The sequence below is a fragment of the Hemitrygon akajei genome, chromosome 22 (genome assembly GCF_048418815.1).
Source record: "Hemitrygon akajei chromosome 22, sHemAka1.3, whole genome shotgun sequence".
Taxonomy (NCBI): Eukaryota; Metazoa; Chordata; class Chondrichthyes; order Myliobatiformes; family Dasyatidae; genus Hemitrygon; species Hemitrygon akajei.
The window spans coordinates 42,898,808-42,922,151 of NC_133145.1; the positions used below are offsets into that span (position 1 = coordinate 42,898,808).

General features: G+C 41.1%; 1 protein-coding gene across 4 annotated transcripts in view; it reads right to left on the bottom strand.

The window, feature by feature from the left end:
- The window catches only part of LOC140714669 (protein sidekick-2-like), a 919,455-nt gene that overhangs the window by 378,686 nt on the left and 517,425 nt on the right, over positions 1–23,344 (bottom strand). For all 4 annotated transcript variants that reach the window (XM_073026119.1, XM_073026118.1, XM_073026117.1 and 1 more), the window contains one exon: positions 8,729–8,876. In XM_073026119.1, the coding sequence (XP_072882220.1) occupies positions 8,729–8,876 (148 nt within the window). The remainder of the gene's footprint in view (positions 1–8,728; positions 8,877–23,344) is intronic.

Below are 23,344 nucleotides of genomic sequence, written 5' to 3' on the forward strand. Positions count from 1 at the left end.
GTCCAACTCATGTACGGTATATTCTATTGAACACCCGAGCTTTCAAGAATTAATATTCATTTTATGCACAACGTGGATTAAACACAACCCAATGGCCATAAACTGATGAGCACTTGGGTCACTTTTTGAAGTAACAAGGAATTCTTTCCTCTCCAGCCAAACTTTCATATTTTTTTTTAACTCTGCAGAACTTCTGTGGCTGTTTTCTGTGCTACATGCTGACTCTCCAGATGCTCAGTTTTTCTTCTCCCGCTTTGCTTCCTCGACCCTTGCTGTGCACTCACCCTCTTCTACTTCCTCTTTTTAAAATTCCTTCAACATCACTCATTGTAGCTGGGATGTTCTATATCCCATTTACTCTTGCTCCAGCCACATTTTTCTGAAAAGGTATTGCCAAGTCTATTTTCAGTACCACATATTCAAAGGGCGTTGACTATAGCCCTGAATTTCAAAGCAATTTCTGTGAATTATATATTCTTCTCACCTCTCATCCAAAGTAAGTTGCATCTTGTTCACTCCATTCTAGAGATACTTAAATACCAATAATAGGCCCCTCTTAAGATTGTGGTGTGGAGCCCATATCTCTATTTGTATTGACACCTCTAAATTTCCCCAAATAGACCTGCTGGATCTCTGTATTTGTTATGATTGTTGGGTTTCAATTGTTTTATACCTTTGTCCAGAATGCCATAGATTCCTCACATAAACTGTTTACTAAGGGTGATAGTGCTAATGTCCTATGACACTCTGCAATGCTGACAATGGGGTTAATAACAATACGTACTTGACAGTCAGCCTGCACATAATTTTGATAGTTCTGTCCTTTGCTTTAAAGGAACACTCACAACACTTTCTTCAGATCTCTGAATCTGCATGACTCTTTCTGATTACCAGTTCTATTGACAATCTTTATCCTGATTCTTCATAACAAGGTCTTATTGAAAATTGTCTAATTGTGAACATTTATGTTCAAAACTTACACTGTAACAATCCAATGGCATGACAAAGTTGACCAAGTGAACTGGATAGTTGGTAGGAGACAGTCATCCTGAGCGGAGATGTTTAACAAAATTACAGAAAGTGGGTGTGCTTAATTCTACCATTAGGTACCTAATGCATGGGTCTTAAAAGAACAGCCAGAGATTTGAAGCAAATTGAAAACACTGCAACACCAATTACAAAAATAGAGGATAGTGGGAAAGAAAAGGGAAATGGGTGAATGTTTATGATGTGTTTAGCAACATATCCACAACTTCTCGGAATTTCTCAAATCAATGTAATTGGTCTTGGTTTTCTATTACTTCTAGTATATTACCAACTGTTTCACATTCACCCATTGCCTTGCTGACTCAAATGCTGATTCAGATATTTGTTAAATGTTATAATGGTACCTGCCTCACCACTCTCTCAGGTAGTGTGTTTCAGGCTACATCCACACTAGACCGGATAATTTTGAGAATGCTGGTTTCACGTAAAAACAATAGGCATCCACACTATGCGTTTTTAAAAATATCCCTGTCCACATCGAAATGGAGATTTCGGCAAATCTCTTCCTATTGCACATGTGCAGGACACATCTACCGAAAACAAGCGACATGTTTGGTGTCGAATCTCGCCATGAAAGAGTTGATGTGCGTTTGTTCAGTTACAGACTAGAAAAACTTAAACGACGGGCAGCTGTTGGCTCTCGAGCAGGAGGACTTAAAAGTAAAAAAAAACAAATACTGAAGCGTACGGAGGCAACCGACAGGGAGTTCACGGACAGATTGACCCGGCTGATGACGAACATTGAAAAACTGACAAACTCTGTTGCATTAATAAAGCACCTTGTTAAATGTGTAAAACATGTCTGCATCAGTATTATCTTGTATTTCCATACAATGTTACATTAGGCTGTTACACATCTATTGTCAGAGAAGTACTTGCATAAATAAGTAAACCACCTTCATACAAGCAAGGACAGAAAACAGGCAAAGTGAGTATACTTATTTATTCAGTAAGTTATGGGTCAAAGTATTTGGTGGGTACATTTCTAACTCTTCTGGCTTCAGTCTTGTTGCCGTCAGTTCTGAAATTGTTAGGTTGTGTCTAAGAAAACAATGAAATGGAGTGCTGCAGTCTTCCAAAAGCAGTGCCTCAAGAATTTAGCATCCATCATTAAGGATGCTCTCCACACAGGACATGCCCTCTTCTCATTACTACTGTCAGGGAGAAGGTAACAGGGAGTAATTCCTGCCTGAGCAAGGACCTAGACCCAGTGCAATTTTTCGTACTGTCAAAACAGCTCTACGGTAATGCAATCTCACTGGTTCCCCACTTGGCTGTGGACCATCTGAACAACAGCAAAACCTACATGAGTTTGCTGCTTATTGATTACAGCTCAGCATAATCTATACCACTCAATACTTTAGGGGCAGTTTCTGCCCCTCTATCGTTAGATTTCTGAATGCTCCTTGAAAACTGCCTCGGTATTTTGCTCTCTTTTTATACCATATCTTTTATTTTTCTTATTGTAACTTCCAGTAATTTTTAGATATTGCACTGTACAACTGCTGCAGAACAAGAAATTTCTTTCCTGGGAACATTTAATGGATGTTGCCTGGCCTGCTGAGTTCCATCAGCATTTTGTGTGTGTTGCTTGGATTTCCAGCATCTACAGATTTTCTCCTGTTTGTGAATTTCACAACATGTTATTGATAATAAACCTGATTCTCATTATGTGTCCTTGCTAATGAAAACTACATTCCATATGCCATCCTCATGACTGTATCTACCTGTACTATCACCATTAGAGATCTATGAACTTGTAAGCCAAAGGGGTTTCTCAGTACTCCCCTTGAGTCCTACCATTCAAGGAGTATGCCTTTCCCATATTAAGCCTTGCAAAATGCATCACCTCTCACTTGTCATAATTAAATTTCATCAACCACTGTTCTGCCCCACTTACCAGCTGATCAAAGTCATTCCGTAACTTAAGACTATTCTTCTCATTGTTAACAACACCCCCAATTTGCAATTACTTTTTTGCTGACTAGCTACTCTGTCTCTTACCTTTGACCAAGAAATTGGGACAATTTTTGTACTGAAATCTTGGTTATAAAAATACACAATAAAACAGAATCTTTGAATTCTGTTCAAGAGAAAGCAAAATGTGCTTTTCAGAGATTTGTCGGATCTGTACATTAAGCGGTCAATTTCTGCAGCTGATGTGATCTTTGGTAAATACTTGAGAACTGCATTTTAAACACACACAAATCAGTGCAATGTTTTAGTGCTAAACCAAGTACAAAACATAGATAATTTGGCCTAAATGTATCAGCTGACAGTGGCAAAAGCAGTGTTCATCTCACTCTTTTCATGGAGCTCTACAAAGACAGATGCCTGCAACGGCCTGATAATTTTAATGTAAAATCACCATTGTGTTGTTGCGCCTCTTTTCTCTGTACAGAGTACGCCACTGATAAAGACTTAACAATATTGGCTCAACTCAGCAAAAATTAAATTTGCCCAGAATCCACCTGCATTTATTAAAATTCTGTTTGCTGGAGACCATCAGAGTTTGACACCATATGTTGAAGTATACAGGAATTCAAATAAAATTATGCTTTTATCGGTGAAATAACTGTGACTATTATCAAAATTCAATGTACTATTAAAGTGCAAATGCATTAATTGTTTTTGCTAGATATCACATGTTATCAGGAACGTTTTTCTTGAATTAATTATGTGTACTTCAGATATAAGGGAGAATAGCAACACTTTATTGCCAATAAGTAACTGTATTAAAATAGTGGTGGTGGGATGAGGTTCACTGTATGGCCTTAATTCATCACTAAAGATCGCTCGTGGTACAATGAACAAGATAGAACAATAAATGGTTTATTGGCAAGGCAATTAAGATAATTTTTCAATAGTGGAAACCATCAAAGAAGATGATATATAAATATTGGAAGCGTTCAGGTTCCTACAAAAAGTATTACTTTATCTTGGGCCTAACAGGGCTAAAAAAAAAAAGGAATTGTATATTAAATGTAGAAGCAATAGTGAAAGCAAGACTGTAAAAATGCAGAAATTAGGTCAATTTTTGGATTAATACAGGAGATGCTTACCAAATCTTGTACCACTACCCAGAACATTTGCACATCAGCCCCAAAGAAAGGTGATAAATGGAATTCAACAAAAAGAAGCAAATGGCAGAATTGGTCATTGGTTTGTTATTGTCATATACCCTGGGCTATAGTGAAAAACTTTGTTTTACTAGCCATCCATGCATCAGGGTATCAAAAAGAAGTGTATCATGACCTCACTGGTCCTCACCAATTTTTATAGATGCTTCATAGGAAGTATCCCATTCGGATGCATCATAGATTGGTATGGCAACTCTGCTGCCCAAGACTGCAAGAAACTGCAGAGAGTTGTATTCACAACTCAAACATAAATGAAAGCCAGTATCCCCTCATGGTCTCTGTCCATACAACTCACTGCCTTGGTAATCATCTACAAAATCAAAGACACCTCCAGATATTTTCTCTTCACCCTCCACTCATCAGGCAGAAGATATAAAACCCTCAAAGCAGGCAACACCGGGCTCAAAGCCAGATTCTGCTCTGCTATGGAATGGACCTTCTGTATGATAAGACAGGTTCTTGACCTCATGATGGCTTGCTTTTATTGCATTTAATCTCTAAATGCAACACCATATTCTGCATTCTGTTACCGCTTTTCCCTTGGACTATCTCAAGGAACTAGCACATATTATATAAGGGAGATATGTGAAGGAAATATCTGTTACTTCACTATGATACAACACTTGTTGAAAATTTTAACTATAGGCCAGTTAGTCTGAACTCGGTGGTTGGGAAAATGATGGAGTATAGTCGACGTTTTGGGGGAAATACTATAGCAGGACTGCTGAAGGGTCTTGGCCCGAAACGTCGACTGTACTGTTTTGTGTAGATGCTGCCTGGCCTGCTGAGTTGCTCCAGCATTTTGTGTGTGTTGCTTGGGTGATGGAATTGATAGATTTGTTGCAATGTTTGCTGATAAATATGAAGATAGGTGGAGGAGCAGGTAGTTTGAAGAAGAAGAGAGGCTACAGAAGGACTTAGACAGATTAGGAGAATGGGCAAAGAAATGGCAGATGGAATATAGTGTCCGGAAGTGTGTAGTCATGCACTTCGGTAGAAGAAATAAAAGGGTAGACTATTTTCTAAATGGAGAGAAAATACAAAAAACTGAGGTGCAAAGGCACTTGGGAGTCCTTGTGCAAGATTCCATGAAAGTTAATTTGCAGCTTGAGACTGTGGTGAGGAAGGCAAATGCAATGTTTGCATTCATTTCAAGCGGACCAGAATATAGAAGCAAGGATGTAATGTTTAGACTTTATAAAGCACTGGCGAGTCTCAGCAGGTTTGGGCCCCATATCTTAGAAAAAATGTGCTGAAACTGGAGAGGTTTCAAAGGAGGTTCATAAAAATGATTCCAGGATTGAATGGCTTGTCGTATGAAGAGTACTTGATGGCTCTGGGCCTGTATTGACTTGAATTAGAAGAATGAGGGGCGACCTCATTGAAACCTTTCGAATGCTGAAAGGCTTTGATAGAGTGGATGTGGAGAGGATGTTTCCTATGGTGGGAGAGTCTAAGACCAGGGACACTCTCTTAGAATAGAGGGGCATCCTTTTAGAATGGAGATGAGGAGGAATTTCTTCAGCCAGAGAATGGTGAATGTGTGGAATTCTTAGCCATAGGCAGCTGTCGAGGCCAAGTCTTTATGTATATTTAAGGCATAGGGTGATAGTTTCCCAATTGGTCAGGTCATGAAGGGATATAGGGAGAAGGCAGGAAATTGGGGCAAAGAGGAAAATTGGATCAGCCATAACGAAACAGTGGAGCAGACTTGAAGGAGGCCAAATGACCATTCTGCTCCTGTATCTTATGACTGCTGCTTTAACTTATAGATCAGCAGCTGAGTTCAGCCAAGAACTAGATGACAGTCTAGAGAAATCATTTAAGCTTGCAGTATTTTCACTGACAAGGAGAGTAAAAAATAGTGCTCAAATTGAAAAGGAATTATTAAGGATTGATTTTAGTAGTGAAAATGTCTCATCAACTCCTAGTAACCAGATATTTTATCTTTGTTACAGGTGTTATTGATGGGTCCAAGACAGGCACTGACTATTGTTACAAGAAGGACCTTCTTAACAGTGGAAGTAGATTGGGGTAAAACATTCTGGATCCAGTAAAACATTAGAACATATGGATAAAGAATAGGGCTCCACTTTTTCATGACATGGCTTTCCAGAAGCACTAGCCTGAGATGAACAAACTCAGTTTCATTTGTTTCTGTATGAGTGCTTTATAAAACAAAATGCTATTAAGCACAAACCATTTTTGCCTCATCACCCAGCATGAAATGACACAACTGAAGAATCAAGTGAGAAATGTCAAAGAAGCATTGAAGAAACACGTCTCTCAAGGATGATCCTGCTAAGACTTTTTGCTAAACTACAGACTGACAACACAACCCAGAACAGTTATACTTTGTTGAATTACTAAAGTGTATAAGGGTCAGAACACAACCACCCACAATTTAGCCTAATCACAAGGGGACAATAGGAGGGGGAGACCATGAAAATATTTGATTCAGCTCAAGCAGTGACACCACTTTCATGTCCATAAGTGGACATCATGCCAACGACAAACAAGAGAAAATCCGAGCAACACACACAAAAAGCTGGAGGAACTCAGCAGGCCTGGCGGCTTCTATGGAAAAGAGTACAGTCGATGTTTTGTTCAACCGAAGGGTCTTGGACCGAAACTCTTTTCCATAGATGCTGCCTGGCCTGCTGAGTCCTCCAGCATTTTGTGTGTGGATCGTGCCAATGACTCCAGTCCGTTTGGGAAGAACCAAATGACCAATAAAACCTGAATGAATTAATTTTGTAAATTATAATATTTAATTCACTCTTACTTTTCAAAAAAGAAAAAATTATGTTTACAAGATCGTGAGACATAAGAGCAGAGTTAGTCCACTTGGCCCATCTATATTTATAAATGATTTATATTAATATAAGAGATAATATACTTGTGCACAGTTTAATTAGGGACGGGTGGTAAACCAGATGCACACATTCTAGCAGTTTTGTATTTCCCTCCTTATTCCACATTGTTTGGGTTCAAAGGAAGGAAAGAGTACATGCGCACACACATAATTTCAAGCACATCATAATTTCTGTATCTAAATTTGAGAGCACTTCCACCCTGGCGGAGACACCCAACATAGGCACAGAGTTAGATGGAAACTGTATCAAGGAATTCCGAGCATTAAGTCTGATTCGGTTCTTTCACTACTTGTTTTGACAATGACGATTATCCGAGTGTGGATTTAAGTTGATTCAGGGTCATATCCAGCAAGCAGAATTTATAAGAGTAACTGGATATTCTGTGATGCTTCCCTGCATTATATACATACACAATTACTGAAGTAGTAACCAAAAAGAGCCAAAGAAAGCAGTGGTGATTACTGGGAAATTTGTATAATTACCATGGAAATGGAGCAATAGCTCTCCTTTCAGATATGATGAATATATCTGGATAATAAGCTACATGCAAATTGCTATATTGTACCCAAGTTTATAGTCATTATATAAACACGCACTCCATGCACACAGTTTAAGATTTGAATGTATGGCTATTTTAAGATAAGTTTATACATATTCAAAAGCTGGTGATGTAAATTTACACAATTCCCCATGATTAAAATCTATTACTTTCTTATGATCATAAATGTAAGAAAAAATCAAACTATGAATGTAACTCATTAAATTAAGATATTGGCAGAAAATACACCAGCCATTGGACTAAAGAAAATAAAAAGCAACATAATTCAAACACATAAGTGGAAAGGAATTTATCAGGTCAAATATTTAACACGCATCTGAAACGAATAAAGCAGCATAGGTTTTAAACACTGTGATTTTCCAGCAATTATTCAGCTCAGGTAATGATGATAATAATCTGCAAGAGACAGATCTAGCTCTTTTGCAGAAAACCAGTTTAGTATGCAATGATTTAGGGAGAAAGTGATCGTGCTTCACTTAACACCACTTATTCTACCATGTACTTTTAAGGACTCAAAGCATTCATCTTATCCACTACAAATATCAATAACCATAACATTGTTACCAAATTGTTTTCTAAGTGAAATCAACAGAAATTCTTTGGGCTGGTATTGCTCCTCAATCAAAACTAACTTTATAGTATATTTGGTTTTACAGTAGTGTTTTCTTCTCTTCTTAAACCTTTGGAGTGTGAAAAAGAGCAGCTGTTTTTAAGTAATTAAGTTGCAGTAATTAAGTAAAAAGTGTTCCATCATTAGTACTAAATTTCAAAACTAAACAATTACAAATTATCATTAACAAGCTTTCATGATTTTGTCAGCGAAGGGGTGAGAGAGTTAAATGAACATCGACAAATGAAGCTGAAGTATATAGTCTAGTTAATGATTACATCTTGCTGGTTATTACCCAATCATTCTGGCTGGTTAACCACTTAACTTAAAATCCTCCCAGCATTTCAAACACAAGAAAAGGTGAATTTGAAGAACAGGAGACTGAAAATTATCTAAAAATTCCCCTCCTTAAAAAAAATAACAAATGCATTATTTATTATTGCATCAATGTACATAAATTTTAAAAAAAGCAAAATAAAGACATTTTATAACTTACATTCGACTGCTGGGTGAGATTTTCCGTCCATCTCTGAACCATGTAACTTGGGGTTGGGGGAAGCTGGAAATTCTTGGTGCCCTGATAACTGCAGCATTTCCTTGGGAGACTCTCAGATGTTTTTCGCCACTCTCAAAGTCTGCCATATCTAAGAAACAACATTTATAGCCTGTCAAGTTCCGATATACTGCATTGATCGAAGAAGGGCAGCAGGGATAATAAGCCAAGTCATTACAGACCAGTGAGCCTCTTGTCAGTGGCTGACAAGTTATTGGACAATATGCTGAGATACTGGATTAACCAAAGTTTGTAAAGGCACAGATTAATCAAAGATACCATAGCGTTATCAAGGGGAGATCTTGTCTGGAAAAACCCACTGAACGATTTGAGGAGGTAACCAAGGGCACTGAAGAGGCCACTGCGGTGATGGTGGCCTGCAGTGGAACAAAAATCAGAAGGGTGGAAGAACTCAGCAGGTCAATTTTTATCTGCAGAGGGAAAAAAATGTAAGGTGATATTCTGGGTTGAGACTCTATATCAGAATCTCAATCTGAAACATCAACTTTGCCTCAGCAGATGCTGCTTGACCTTCCAGCATTCTGTTTCTTTGTACCAGTTTCAAGCATTCCTCTCTAGTCTACATGGACTTTCAAGACCTTTGATGACATGGGAGGTCAGTCAAAAAAAAAATTACAGCCCATGGGATCCAAGTCCAGTTAGCAAGCTGAATCCAAAATTGTTTTGGTAAGAGAAAACTTAGGTGATGGTGGAGGGCTATCCTTACAATTAGATGCTTGTGACCAGTCAATATGGATAAATATGGATGTGAATTTAAAAGAAATTATTAATAAATTCACACATGACATGAAAATTGGTGGTATTATTCACAGTTAGAAGCGTAGTCTTGGGCTACAGGACATAACTAATGAGTTGGTTGAATGGCCAGGTCATTTAATACTGAGAAATGCATTCTGGATAAATTGGTAAGATTAGAACATACACAAAAGAACGATTGGGCCTGGGGCATCATAGAGAACAGAGGGACCAAAAAGATCCCAAAAGGTGGCATCATATATAAGTAAGTTCATTAAAGCAAAACACATTGGAGTCTTATGGTACAGGCCACAGCTAGAATACCATGCATACTTCTGCTCTGTAGCTATGATGTACCCTGAAAAAAATGCAGAGGGAATGTAAATTTTACATGGATTAACAAACAATATGGTGGGGCAGTGCAGCGGGTCGAGCAGTATCTGTGGGAGTAAAGTTTTGAGCTGAATTGTTGACAATTCCTTCCTTCCCACAGACACTGCTCGATCCAGTGAGCTTCTCCAGTAGATTGTTCGCTGCTCTGGATTCCAGCATTGGCAGTCTCTTGTGTCTACAGAAGACATACTGAATAACTGAACTTGTTTTCCTTGGAGAAGACGAGGCTGGGGGCCGGATTTGATTGAGGTGAAGCAAAATAACGAGGGGCATGAATGGGTAAGTAGCAGGAGACTGTTCTCCAAAGCTGGGGTGTCAAAAATTAAACATCATAGGACTTGGGCAAGAGGTGAGAAGTTTAGAGAGCACTTACAGCAGTGCTCTTTTTCACCAAGAGGGTAGAAACATAGAAAACCTACAGCACAATACAGGCCCTTCGGCCCACAAAGCTGTGCCAAAAAAGTCCTTACCTTAGAAATTACCTAGGATTACCCATAGCCCTCTATTTTTCTGAGCTCCATATACCTGTCCAGGAGTCTCTTAAAAGACCATATCGTATCAGCCTCCACCACCATCGCTGGCAGCCCATTCTACGCACTCACCACTCTCTGTGTAAAAAACTTATCCCTGACATCTCCTATGTACCTACTTCCAAGCACCTTAAAACTGTGCCCTCTCGTGCTAGCCATTTCAACCCTGGGGAAAAGCCTCTGATTACACACGATCAATGCCTCTCACCATCTTATACACCTCTGTCAGGTCACCTCTCATCCTCCATTGCTTCAAGGAAAAAAGGCCGACTTCATTCAACCTATTCTCATAAGGCATGATCCCCAATCCAGGCAACATCTCCTCTGCACCCTTTCTATGGTTTCCACATTCTTCCTATAGTGAAGCAACCAGAACTGAACACAGTACTCCAAGTGGGGTCTGACCGAGGTCCTATATAGTTGCAACATTACCTTTTGGCTCCTAAACTCAATCCCACAATTGATGAAGGCAAATGCACTGTATGCTTTCTTAACCACAGAGTCAATCTGTGCAGCAGCTTTGAGTGTCCTATGGACTTGGACCCTAAGATCTCTTTGATCCTCCACACTGCCAAGGGTCTTACCATTAATACTATATTCTTCCATTATTGAAGTCTGGAACACAGTGTCAAAATTAGTGATGGAGGCAGTCTGTCTCACATTTAACTTGTATTCAGAGGTGCATTCTAAAGCATAGGTTACAGAATAGTTAAATGGGATTTGTGGAAGTAGTCAGTTGATCATGACTGTAGATATAATCGGTTGAACATCCTATTTTTATGCTGTACCATTCTATGAACATAAAACTGGATGTCTCTTAACATGGAACGTTTATTCACAAACATAATTCACAATGGAATGGCAGAGTGGATTTCCAACTGCCCTTAACACTTCAGTGTTTGAATCCAAAGGCTCTACACAGAATATAACAAGATGAAAGCAATCTGTGTCTGCTGTTTGTGGGATACTGCTGTGAGAAGATTAAAGGTAATCATAAAATAATTTCAGATGCTTAGAGTATAAAATAGTCCCTAATAAGCTATTAAATTGTTGATGATTTGTAGCTAGGTAGGAGGAACAAAGACACTGTGAGATAAGTGAACTCTTTCTGTAGTGTAAGTGCTCTGTTGATTGCAGATTATTGACTTCACTCTTGTAGGCCAGAAGAATGCCTAGTAAGGAACAAAAAGTCAGTGATATTGGGAGATTGCTGGCTCACAGTGTTACGCCCGTGGCCCCCTCCTTTTTGAGAATGGCAGGATCGCTATTGATTCGAGTCAGGAGACCCAGGAAATGAGAGAAAGACATGCAGAATCCACAAAGAATTTGGAATGTGTCCTGGCTTCCGAAAGGCGGAATCATTGATAACGGCTATTGTCTCTTGGAGGCAGACTTGTGTATTGAATCCTGTACGATGCATCGAAGCCCCCAGGCAATGAACCGAGGGGGGGTTGGTGGAGGGATTGCATCATCCCACCCTGATTGACATCTGAGACCCTGTGAGTCAGGATAAAAGAGGGTCTGAGGAACAGCCCCTTCAGACGCACCAGAAGAAACGCTAGCGATCCCGTAATAGCAAAAACCGGTGGGAAGGCCACGTGCGTCCGTTTCCATTTGCCCCGGAATCGGTGGGCCTTTACCACGGGAGAACGGTTTTTAGCTAACAACGGGAAAATCAACTCCCAACGACTCTCGAAGGATTGACATCATAAAAGGAATGGGCAAGTTTTAACCCCGTCTTTCTCTCCAACCAAAAAGCTGCAGCTTGAATGAACTACAGTGACTTTTATATTTCCATTGGACAATACATTATCTCCTAAACAACGATAGAGCTATTTCTTATTGATTATTATTATACCCGCGCTTTTAGATTTAGTATTGACGAAGTATATTATCTGTATTTTTGTATTGATATTATTTTGTGTATTTTTATCAATAAATACTGTTAAAAATAGTACCATCAGACTTCAACGGACCTCTCTATCTTTGCTGGTAAGTGACCCAGTTACGGGGTACATAACAATTGGGGGCTCATCTGGGATTTGACACCAAATTGGGAGGCCAGTGAATCGGGCTTGTAAGTCCAAACTTGGATCTGGTTACGCGGGTAGCCAGACGGGAAACCAGCAAAGATGGATGTGGGTGAATTTATAGAAAACCCGACTCTGGAGGCGCTAGAGGCGGCCACCAAATCAGACTTGATAAATTTAGCGAAGGGGTTAAACCTCGCAGAGGTGAGGTTGTCAATGAAAAAGCGGGAGGTGCGAAGGGCAATAACTCAGTATTATATTGGGAAGAATGTGTTTGCAGCTGAGGTATTGGAAAATATCCCTGAAAAGGTACCAGCTAGTGGGACGGCTCACTTAGAGTTGGAGAAATTAAGGTTGGAACATGAAATTAAGTTAAAGCAGCTGGAAGCAGCTGAGAAGGAGAAAGACAGAGCCGAAAGAGAGAGAGAGAGAGAGAGAGAGAGGGAAAGAGCTGAGAAGGAGAAAGAAAGGGCCGAGAGAGAAAGGGAGCATGCGCTCCAGCTAAAGGAGTTAGAGGTGAAACGGGAGCAGGAAAGAGCTGAGAAACAAAGAGAGCACGAAATTCAGTTAAACCAGCTGGAAGCAGCTGAGAAGAAGAAAGAAAGAGCCGAGAGAGAGAGAGAGAAAGAGAGGGAAAGAGCTAAGAGAAGGAAAGGGCCAAGAAGGAGAGGGAGGCAGAGAAACAGAGGAAACATGACTTGGAGATGGAGAAGTTAAGGCAAGAGCAACGAGTTCAGGGGTCAGACCGAGAGGAGCGGTTTAATGTTAGTCGGGAGTTGAGGTTAGTACCTCTGTTCGAGGAGATGGATGTTGATAGTTATTTCTTGCTTTTTGAAAAGGTGGCAGTGAATCAGAAGTGGCCCAAAGAGCAGTGGGTGGCGTTGTTACAAAGTGTGTTAAAAGGGAAGGCACAGCGGGCATATACGGCGTTGTCCATGGAGGAGGAAGAGGAGGAGAGTTATGACAAAGTAAAGGCGGCCATTCTCCGGAGTTATGAGTTAGTACCTGAAGCGTATAGACAAAAGTTCAGAAATTTAAAGAAAGGGTGGAATCAGACGTATACCGAGTTTGCCTATGAGAAGGGTGTGCTCTTGGACCGTTGGTGCACAGCAGAGATAGTGGAAGAGGATTTTTGGCGTCTCAGGGAGTTAATTCTGATTGAGGAATTTAAAAGTGGTGTTTCGGAGGATATCCGGACGTATTTGAATGAGAAGCCGAATAAGTCCATCTCCGAATTTGCTAGGTTCGCAGATGAATATGCCCTAACCCACAAGACAAAGTTTTCCTCAAATAAAAGTTCCCAGAGAGACTGTGGGAACGATAGAGAAAGCCCGCCGGCTGAGGCAGAGGTCCCACCGGGAGCTAGTGGTAAGGTTGGGGAGGAGAGGCAGGACGGCCAGAGATTTCCGGGCTTGACCTGTTTTAATTGTGGAAAGTGGGGACATATTGCATCTAGGTGCTTTGCTCCGAGGAAGGAGACAGGAAGAGGGAAAGCAGCGGTCCCTATCGGATGTGCCGTGGCAATCAGTAAATCGACAAGAAATCCCCGGGTAGACAGAGTACAAGAAGGGTCTGAGACTTGTATGTTAAATGGAACCGTGTCTGTGAGGGAGGGAAATACACCAGTTCCAGTATGGATCTGGAGAGACACGGGTGCTGAACTGTCATTGATTAGCAGTAAGGTACTAGATTTTGGTCGCAAGACGTGAGTGGTAGCTGTGAAAGGAATAGGAAAAGGGACGGAAATGGTGCCCTTGCTTAAGATCATTATGAATTGCGAGCTAGTCTCTGGACCAGTTGAAATGGGGGTGCGATCAGAATTCCCGAGAACTGAAGCGGACGTCCTTCTGGGTAATGATTTAGCCGGTGGTAAGGTTTGGTCAGTAATGACGCTGACCAGCCGGCCGGTGAGCGTTGCGGCCCCGCCCCTAGAGTCCAAGATCTATCCCGCATGCGTGGTCACTCGCAGCATGTCGAGAAAGGCAGCTGAGAACGAGAGCAGTTTAAATCTGGCCAGTATCGATTTGGCCGAGACGTTTTTACCGACCCTGTACCACGAGGGTTTGGAGGGTGGTAAAACCGAGAGTAGTAAAGTGAAAGAGAGTAAGGGAGAGGAGGTAGCCCTTCCCTTAGCGAGGAGTGAAGTGCTAGAGGCACGAAATGAAGATGAGAAACAGGTAAAGCTGTTAAAAGGTCCAGGGTTGGACATGGATGATCTGTCTAGTTTGGCAGAACTGTTTGAAGAAGTGGAAAGTTCTAAAGGTGTTCCCGATAATGAAATGAGGGCAGTCCTAGATGAAAAGGATGCCATTACCTTGAAGAAGTCTGCTGGGTTGGCAGATGAGGTTGTCTCAGCCCGTGGGGTTGAGTTTACTCCAGAAGGGAGCTGCCCAGAGAGCAGCTGGGAGAATCAGGGGAATTTAGAATTTGGACCAGGTACGGGTATTGAAAGCCTGGAAGAGGCAAATGTCCCGTTTGAGTGTGTCCAAGAGGTGGATGCACGTGGTACTGAACCTAGTAATGGAGCTCAGAAAAAGTCTGAGGTATTTGATTCAGTTGAAAAGGAATGCGGTCCCTGTAGGTCAGATAGACTTGGTTCAGTGAAGAAAGGGTTAACCTCGGTAATAGTGGGAAGTGAGAGTTCCCAGGTGTTTGTGCTCGAAGAGGTGTTAAAGGTTAGCGAGGAGATAGCGGGTGGTGAAGTGACCATTATTATTGCAGGAAAAGGGAAAAGTGCGGTTTCCAAATCGAATGAAGAAAGTTTAAAGTCTGAATTGATATTAGAAGCAGCCACCAGGCTACAGGGACAAAGGCTTGGTACCGCAGCACCTGTGGATCCATTACAGATTGAGTTGGACGGTAAAGGGGCCCCACACGCTATTGTTATTCCAGAGTGTGGTGTGGAACCACAGAATTCGAAATGCTGTTTGAACAAAGAGGGATCGCTGGTATCGAGACCCAATAGCCTCAGGGGTCCTGAAGAGAAAACTAGCAACTTGAGTAAAATTAAGGAATTGGGTGGAAATTCGGGAAATGGGCTAAGTTTGGAACACATTGTTGATAAAATCACTCCTACGGAAGGAGCGGCCAAAAGCCTATTTCGCCAGGGTGCGCCAGCTCCCCACGTGGTAAGTAACCGGAAAAGAGGCGAGGGTTAATGGGGACGCCATTTTTAAATAGTAGAAACCGGTTTTAAGGGATTTCGACAAAGCCTGTGAATAATAAAAGACAACCCCCATGGAAGCCTGCCTTTTAAGTTTGAAAGCAACATAAAGATTAGTATTTGCATGAACTTTTGTAGTATACACGTAAGCTTAAGATCACAACTCTTTAGTTTTGTTTGCTGAAGGCAAGAAAAAAAAATAGGTGGTTACTAAATTGCAGTCTGATGCTACAAGACTTTAGTAGGGTACAAGATGTTAAGATATTAAAGGAAGTGACAATGTAATCGGTAACCATCTAGATACTGAATTGAATGTATAACTGTATTACTCTGTAGTGAAAGGAAAAGCTTTTGTATTGTGTTAGATTCTAAAATCCTGCAAGACTCTGTATTACTCTGTTTTTACCGATGGTAAAAACGCGTTGAAGAAAGGGGGTGTTACACCCGTGGCCCCCTCCTTTTTGAGAATGGCAGGATCGCTATTGATTCGAGTCAGGAGACCCAGGAAATGAGAGAAAGACATGCAGAATCCACAAAGAGTTTGGAATGTGTCCTGGCCTCCGAAAGGCGGAACCATTGATAACGGCTATTGTCTCTTGGAGGCAGACTTGTGTATTGAATCCTGTACGATGCATCGAAGCCCCCAGGCAATGAACCGAGGGGGGATTGTTGGAGGGATTGCATCATCCCACCCTGATTGACATCTGAGACCCTGTGAGTCAGGATAAAAGAGGGTCTGAGGAACAGCCCCTACAGACGCACCAGAAGAAACACTAGCGATCCCGTAATAGCAAAAACCGGTGGAAAGGCCACGTGCGTCCATTTCCATTTGCCCCGGAATCGGTGGGCCTTTACCACGGGAGAACGGTTTTTAGCTAACAACGGGGAAATCAACTCCCAACGACTCTCGAAGGATTGACATCATAAAAGGAATGGGCAAGTTTTAACCCCGTCTTTCTCTCCAACCAAAAAGCTGTAGCTTGAATGAACTACAGTGACTTTTATATTTCCATCGGACAATACATTACCCCCTAGACAACGATAGAGCTATTTCTTATTGATTATTATTATACCCGCGCTTTTAGATTTAGTATTGATGAAGTATATTATCTGTATGTTTGCATTGATATTATTTTGTGTATTTTTATCAATAAATACTGTTAAAAATAGTACCATCAGACTTCAATGGACCTCTCTATCTTTGCTGGTAAGTGACCCAGTTACGGGGTACGTAACAACAGTAGGAAAAATTACTCTGCAACTAATCTGTTGTAAGCTTGACCAGATACTGTATGGTAACATAATGGATATTCATTCTCCTTCATGTTGCTTTGGATATATAGCATCTGCAGAATTTCACATGTTTACGTTTGCTGCTTGATCTGCTAAGTTCCTCCAGCATTTTGTGTTGCTTCTTTTTCAGGAGCTTAAGAAGAAAGAAATTATTTTTGTCTCCAAGCAGTAAAACTACTCATTCCTGAAAGGATAATATTTGATATAATAAATATTCTAAATCCTCTAATTGAGTTTGGAGGGAATCGTCCCCTTGCGATGTTGAACCTTGCTTAATTATGTGACGCTATGTACAACTTTCAATACTTGCCTTATAGAACACATTTATAGCATTGTACACCACCTCAAATGCCAGAAAAGAAGAGCCTGCATTATGGCTAACCTATTAATTCCAGATGTTTCCAGTTACAACAGCCAACTTTGTGTCCATTTCACATTATACATTCAGAATCAATGATTCAATAATTACATACCATTTACGCTCATTCAGAAATGGCATCCTCATTGAGATTACTGAGTAATCAGACTGAGAAACATACTTGGTTTTTGTTTTATATACTTAGGTAACATTGTTTTTAAAATTAGGTCTGTTCATCTATTTTGTGTATCACCATTTGTAGTGATTTTCTGCACACTGTTTATTAACTAAAGAATTACACTCTCATTGTGATAATAAGGAACAACATTTTGAAATCGATTTTGATACCTGATAATCATTTTGAAGTTAAAACCTATGGTTTAAATTCTAACTACAACGATATTACTACACTGCTGACAGCACTATCAGCTGCAGAAATTATATTTTAGTGTTAACAAAACAGCACAGTACAGGCCCTTTGGCCAATGATGTTGTGTCAAACTTTTATTTATTTATTTTCATTTATTTAGAGATGCAGTGTGGAATAGGCCCTTCTGGCCCTTCGAGCTGTGCCACTCCAATTTAACTCTATCCTAATCATGAAATAATTTACAATGACTAATTAACCTACTAATGGCTATATCGTTGAACTGCGGGAGGAAACCCTCGCTTTCCACAGGGAGGATGTACAGATTCCTTACAGATGATGTCAGAATTGAACTCTAAACTCTGGCACCCAGAGGTGTTGTAGCGTTGTACGAACTGCTACGCCTTTTTAACGTACCCTAAGATCAATCCCACCTTTACTTCCCAAATAGCCCTCCCTCCTCCATTCTTCCATGTGTCTCCCCGAGAGTCTCATCAATGGCCCTAATGTACCTGCCTCCACAATCACACCTGGCAGTGTGATCCACGCCCTCATAGATAGCGGGGTCAAGGGATATGGGGAGAGGGCAGGAACGGGGTACTGATTGTGTACCCATGATCACAGTGAATGGCAGTGCTGGCTAGAAGGGCCGAATGGCCTACTCCTGCACCTACTGTCTATTGCCCTCGTTAGTCTCTGTGTAAAATGCCTACCTCTGACATTCCTCTGTACTTTTCTTCAAGCATCTTAAAATTACGCTCTCTCTTATTAGCCATTTCCACCCTGAGAAGATGAAGCCAGTGAACAACACAACCAAGGGCCATATCCTCCAGGTGGTTCATGAAACAACTGCTTTTTTCCTTCAAATGTGGTTCTGCTACTGTTGGAGCCTGTCAACTACATTTTGGTGGTGTGTTTTCAGGCTGATTGAGCGATCTGCTGCTTTGCTGTTTGTGAAAGGATTCCATGAGGCTTTGAGCAAAGCATGTGACCTCGGGGCCAAGGAGGTCGGAGACAGGTCATGAGCCCATGGTCGACTCCATTTCTCGGCGGTCTCGCCGACTAAAACGTCGAGGAGGATTGAAATCATCGAGGCAAGTGCAGAAGGCGAACGGATGTTCAGTGCTGTCATCCAAGCCTCTCACCCATTGCTGCCAGAGGAAGGTGTCAATATGTGACAGTCTCTCTCTCCCTCTCGCTCGCTGCTCTCAAATGAAGGTGTCTGTGTTTGAATGATCTCCCTTTCCTTTGATATTGCCAGTGGATGGTGCCAGAACAAGGTTTTAATCAACACATTTTGTGGACTGGACTCTGTAGGTCATGTTATGTGACATTTGGCTTCTGGTCACTCCTTTTTTGTTGCTATTTTGGGCGATTTTGGAATCGGGGCAGCCTGAAAATAATGAAAACTGAGCTGAACTGAATATGCCTGGACACTTTTGATTTTGTGCTTTATATTCTACGTTTATCACTCTTTTTTTTTGCTGGTTGCATGAGTTGATTTTTATTGGTGCTGGGGGGTGTGGTTTGATGTCTTCCTTTGAACAGGTTCCATGGTTTTTCTTTGTTTTGTGGCTGTCTGTGGGGAACACGAATCTCAAGCTTGTATACTACAATACAGACTTTGATAATAAAATTACTTTGCACCTTTGAATATTTGAAAAAGTTTCTGGCTGTCCACTCTATCTATGCTTCTCAACATCTTGAACACCTATATCAAGTTAACGTTCATCTGCCTTTGCTCCAAAGAGAAAAGACCTAGCTCACTCAAATGATCTACAGAAGACATGTTCTTTGATTCAGGCAGCATCCTGGTAGAGTTTCTTTGCCCCCTCTCTTACACTTCCACATCCTTCCTATAATGAGGCAACCAGAACTGAACACAATATTCCAGAGTTTTATAGATAGAACATTACCTCATGGCTCTTGAACTCAATCCCCCAACTACTGAAGGCCAACACACCATCAACCTTCTAAACACACCCATCAACTTAACTTCCAAGGATCTGTGGATATGGAGCTGAAGATCCCCCTGTTCCTCCACACTACTAGGAATCCTGCCAATAACCCTGTACTTTGCCTTCAAGTTCAATCTTCTAAAGTGTATCACTTTACAATTTTCTGGATTGAACTCCATCTGCCACATCTCCACCCAGATTGCCAGTACATCCTATCAATGTCCCTTTAAAACCTATGGTAATCTTCTACACTATCCACAACATCCTCAACCTTCATGTCATCTACATACTTATTAATCCAACCTTCCACTTCTTGTCCAAGTCATTTATAAAAATCACAAAGAGCAGGAGTCCCAGAACATATCCCTGCCGAACATCACTGGTCACCAACCTCCTGGCAGAATATGATCTATCTACTACACCCTCTGCATTCTGTGGGCAAGTCACTTCTGAATCCATACAGCCAGGCTTTCCTGGATCCCCTGCCTCCTGACTTTCTGAATGAACCTATCATGGGGAACTTCATCAAACGTGTTGCGAAAATCTATATACACCACATCCACTGCTTTAACTTCAAAACTTGTTTTGTCACTTCCTCGAAAAATTCTTTCAGGCTTGTGAAACATGACCTTCCCCTCACAAAGCCATGCTGACTATCCCTAACCAGATTATGTTTCTCCAAATGCTCATAAATCCTTTCTTTAAGAATCCTCTCCAATATTTTGCCCACCAGTGATGAAGACTCACTGGTCCATAACTCCCAGGATTATCTCTATTCTTTTTTTGAACAAAGAAATAACATTTGCCATTCTCCACTCTTCTGGGACTATTCCTGGGGCAACAAGGACACAAAGATTGTCGCAAAAGGTGCAGAAATCTATTTTCTCACTTCCTGTAGTAACCCCTCGCATTAAGGTAAATGCATTTCAACACATCCAGCTAACAACATTATGCCCTACCTTGGCCTATCCTTCCTCACAATCTTTCTACAAGTAGTATCTTCCTTTGCATCAAATGTTCCATTATCTAACCTATCACTCTGGTTCCCATCTCCCTGCCAACATAGTTTACATTCTCCACAACAGCTCTAGCAAACCTGCCCACAAGGATATTAGCCCCTCTCAAGTTCAAGTGTAATCTGTCCCTTTTGTACAGGTCATATCTTCCCCAAAAGAAATCCCAGTCCACAAATGTGAAACCCTGCCCCTTGCACCAATTCTTCAGTCACACATTCATTGGCCAAGTCATCCTATTCTTACCCTCAACGTGTGTGGCACAGGCCAGAAATGCAGATATTTCCACCCTTTGTGGTCCTGGTTTTTAGCTTCCTACTCAGCTCCCTGTATTTTCTCTTCACGGCCTCATCCCTTTTCTTTCCTATGTCGTTGGTTCCAATGTGTACCATGACTTCTGGAAGCTCAACCTCTCCCTATAAGAATGCTGCGGACTCAGTGGGAGATGTTCCTGACTCTGGCACCTGGGAGACAACATACCATCTGGGAGTTTATTTCACGTCCACAGTGATAAGTTAAAATTTGGTTGGGGTGAAAAAAAAGGAAGGAAAACCAGCAATATCAATTTAAACTAAATAACCATTAGATGGGTGTGAGGAGATGCAGGGGTTAGCTATCCCAAGGAAATGAAAGAAGAATCTAAGGTATGTTTTGTTTTGATTTAATTAAACAAAATGCAAGCTGATAAAAGGGAGCATTTCTCATACATGGCTTTTGTGTTTGACATTTGATTTTTCCTCAAGACAAATGCGGGGAGTTCTAGAGGTCAAACAGCATACTATTACATCTAAATACTCTTGCTGAACGCTCACTATTCTAACAACTGTTCAAAGTTACTCAATAATATTAGTTTTGTGTAAGCTCCCTAAAACTTTGATTATAATTCTCTATTTTTTAAAGAGGCAGTTATATGTATGGTTGTAGGTTTTATTTGGCCACAAAATATATCTTGAGGGAGACGTGCCTATCAAACATGGGCATGACTGAAAAACTCAGTGGAAGCAATTAACTATTGAGCTTCCTTCAGAGTGTCAAGGTTATATACTCAAATGATTGGCCTGATGCAAAAGTGGTCCTGGGAAAACTGACCTGACTGACTTGGAGAAGGGTTGAATCAAAGACTATTTTCACAGGAAATCCAAATGCCTGCCAGCAGAAACTTAAAACATTAATGATGGTAAACATACCTGCTGTTTCAAATGGGGAAGTATAAAAAAGGCATCTGAACCAAGGTGAGTTACAGACACTATTTCATGTCTGAACAATGCATTCAGTTTTCATCCTTTCAATTAATATTGCAGGAAATGCAGAGCAATAGTCACTAACCATCAGCAAGATGGATATATGCATATAGAGGTAAGTGAATGTCCGAAAGATAACCAACTAAATACGGCAAGTGCAGTGAAATAACATTTCCAAAACCAAAGTCATCTAAATATAAGCACTACATTTGTGAAAAAGAACTATGACGTTGGGGGAGCAGCCACTGTCAAAAGGAGAGGCAGGAAGCCCTACCTGGAAGAAAATGGTTTTCTTGGGCTGTCTGATAGCAGCCAAGATAAGGTTGGGGTCTATAAATACCACTAAAGGGGGTCTCATTGGATAGTGAAGATGGTCATTAAGAAGTACAGTGGGATCTTGATTAGTTGGATAAATGGACCAAGGAATGACAATTTATATTTTATTCAGTTTAAGTGTGAGGAAGAAAATTCAGGGTATGACTTGCAAAGTGAATGGTAGGCTCCAGGAGAGTACTGTGGCCCAGAGGAACACAGTCCCCTCAAAGCAGTGACACAGGTTGACAGGGTGGAGAAGGTGGCTTTTGGTGCACTGTCCTTCATCAGATAAAGATTAGATTTATTTGTCAAGTTTACTGAAACATCAAAACATATAGTGGAATGCATTGTTTGCATCAAAGACCAACACAGTTTGTGGATCCAAATGTTGCCATGCTCCAGTACCAATGTAGCATGCCCCCACCTTACTAACCCATCTTTGGACTGTGAAAGGAAGCCCAAGTAATCATGGGGAGAATGTGCAAACTCCTTACAAACAGTGGTGGGAATTGAACCCTCTTTGCTGCCTCTGTAAAGTACAGCGCTACTATCCCAACTTCTAATCTCAGGGCATCGAGTATAGTGGTGGCGTAGTGGCATCAGTGCCGGACTTTGGAACGAAGGCTCCTGAGTTCGAATCCAGCCTGGAGAAACCTGGAGAGGGATGGGCTCCGCCAGGTTTCAGATGCCCAAGACATGCCGTACGATGAGCAATCACCAAAAAAGATCAGTGCAAAAAGCTTGTCATGACGGTGCCCCGACGACTCCACCAGGAGTTAAGGGTGCACACACAATCGAGTATAGAAATTGGGATGCTATGTTCTGTTGCACAAGATGTTGGTGAGGCCATATTGTGTTCAGATCTGGATGCCATTAAGCTGAAAAGAGAAGACTTACGAGGACTGGGGCACAACAGACTGAGTTACAGAATGACATTGAGCAGGGTAGGCTTTATTTGTTAGAGCATAGGAGAATGAGGTGTGTTTACAATAACAGAAGTGAATGCACAATCTTTTTCACAGGGTTGGGGAGATCAAGAACTGGAGGGCACAGGTCTAAGGTGAGAGAGGAGAGACTTATTAAGAACCTGAGGGGGCAACCTTTTCACTCAGACAGCGGTGAGTATATGGAATGAGCTGCCA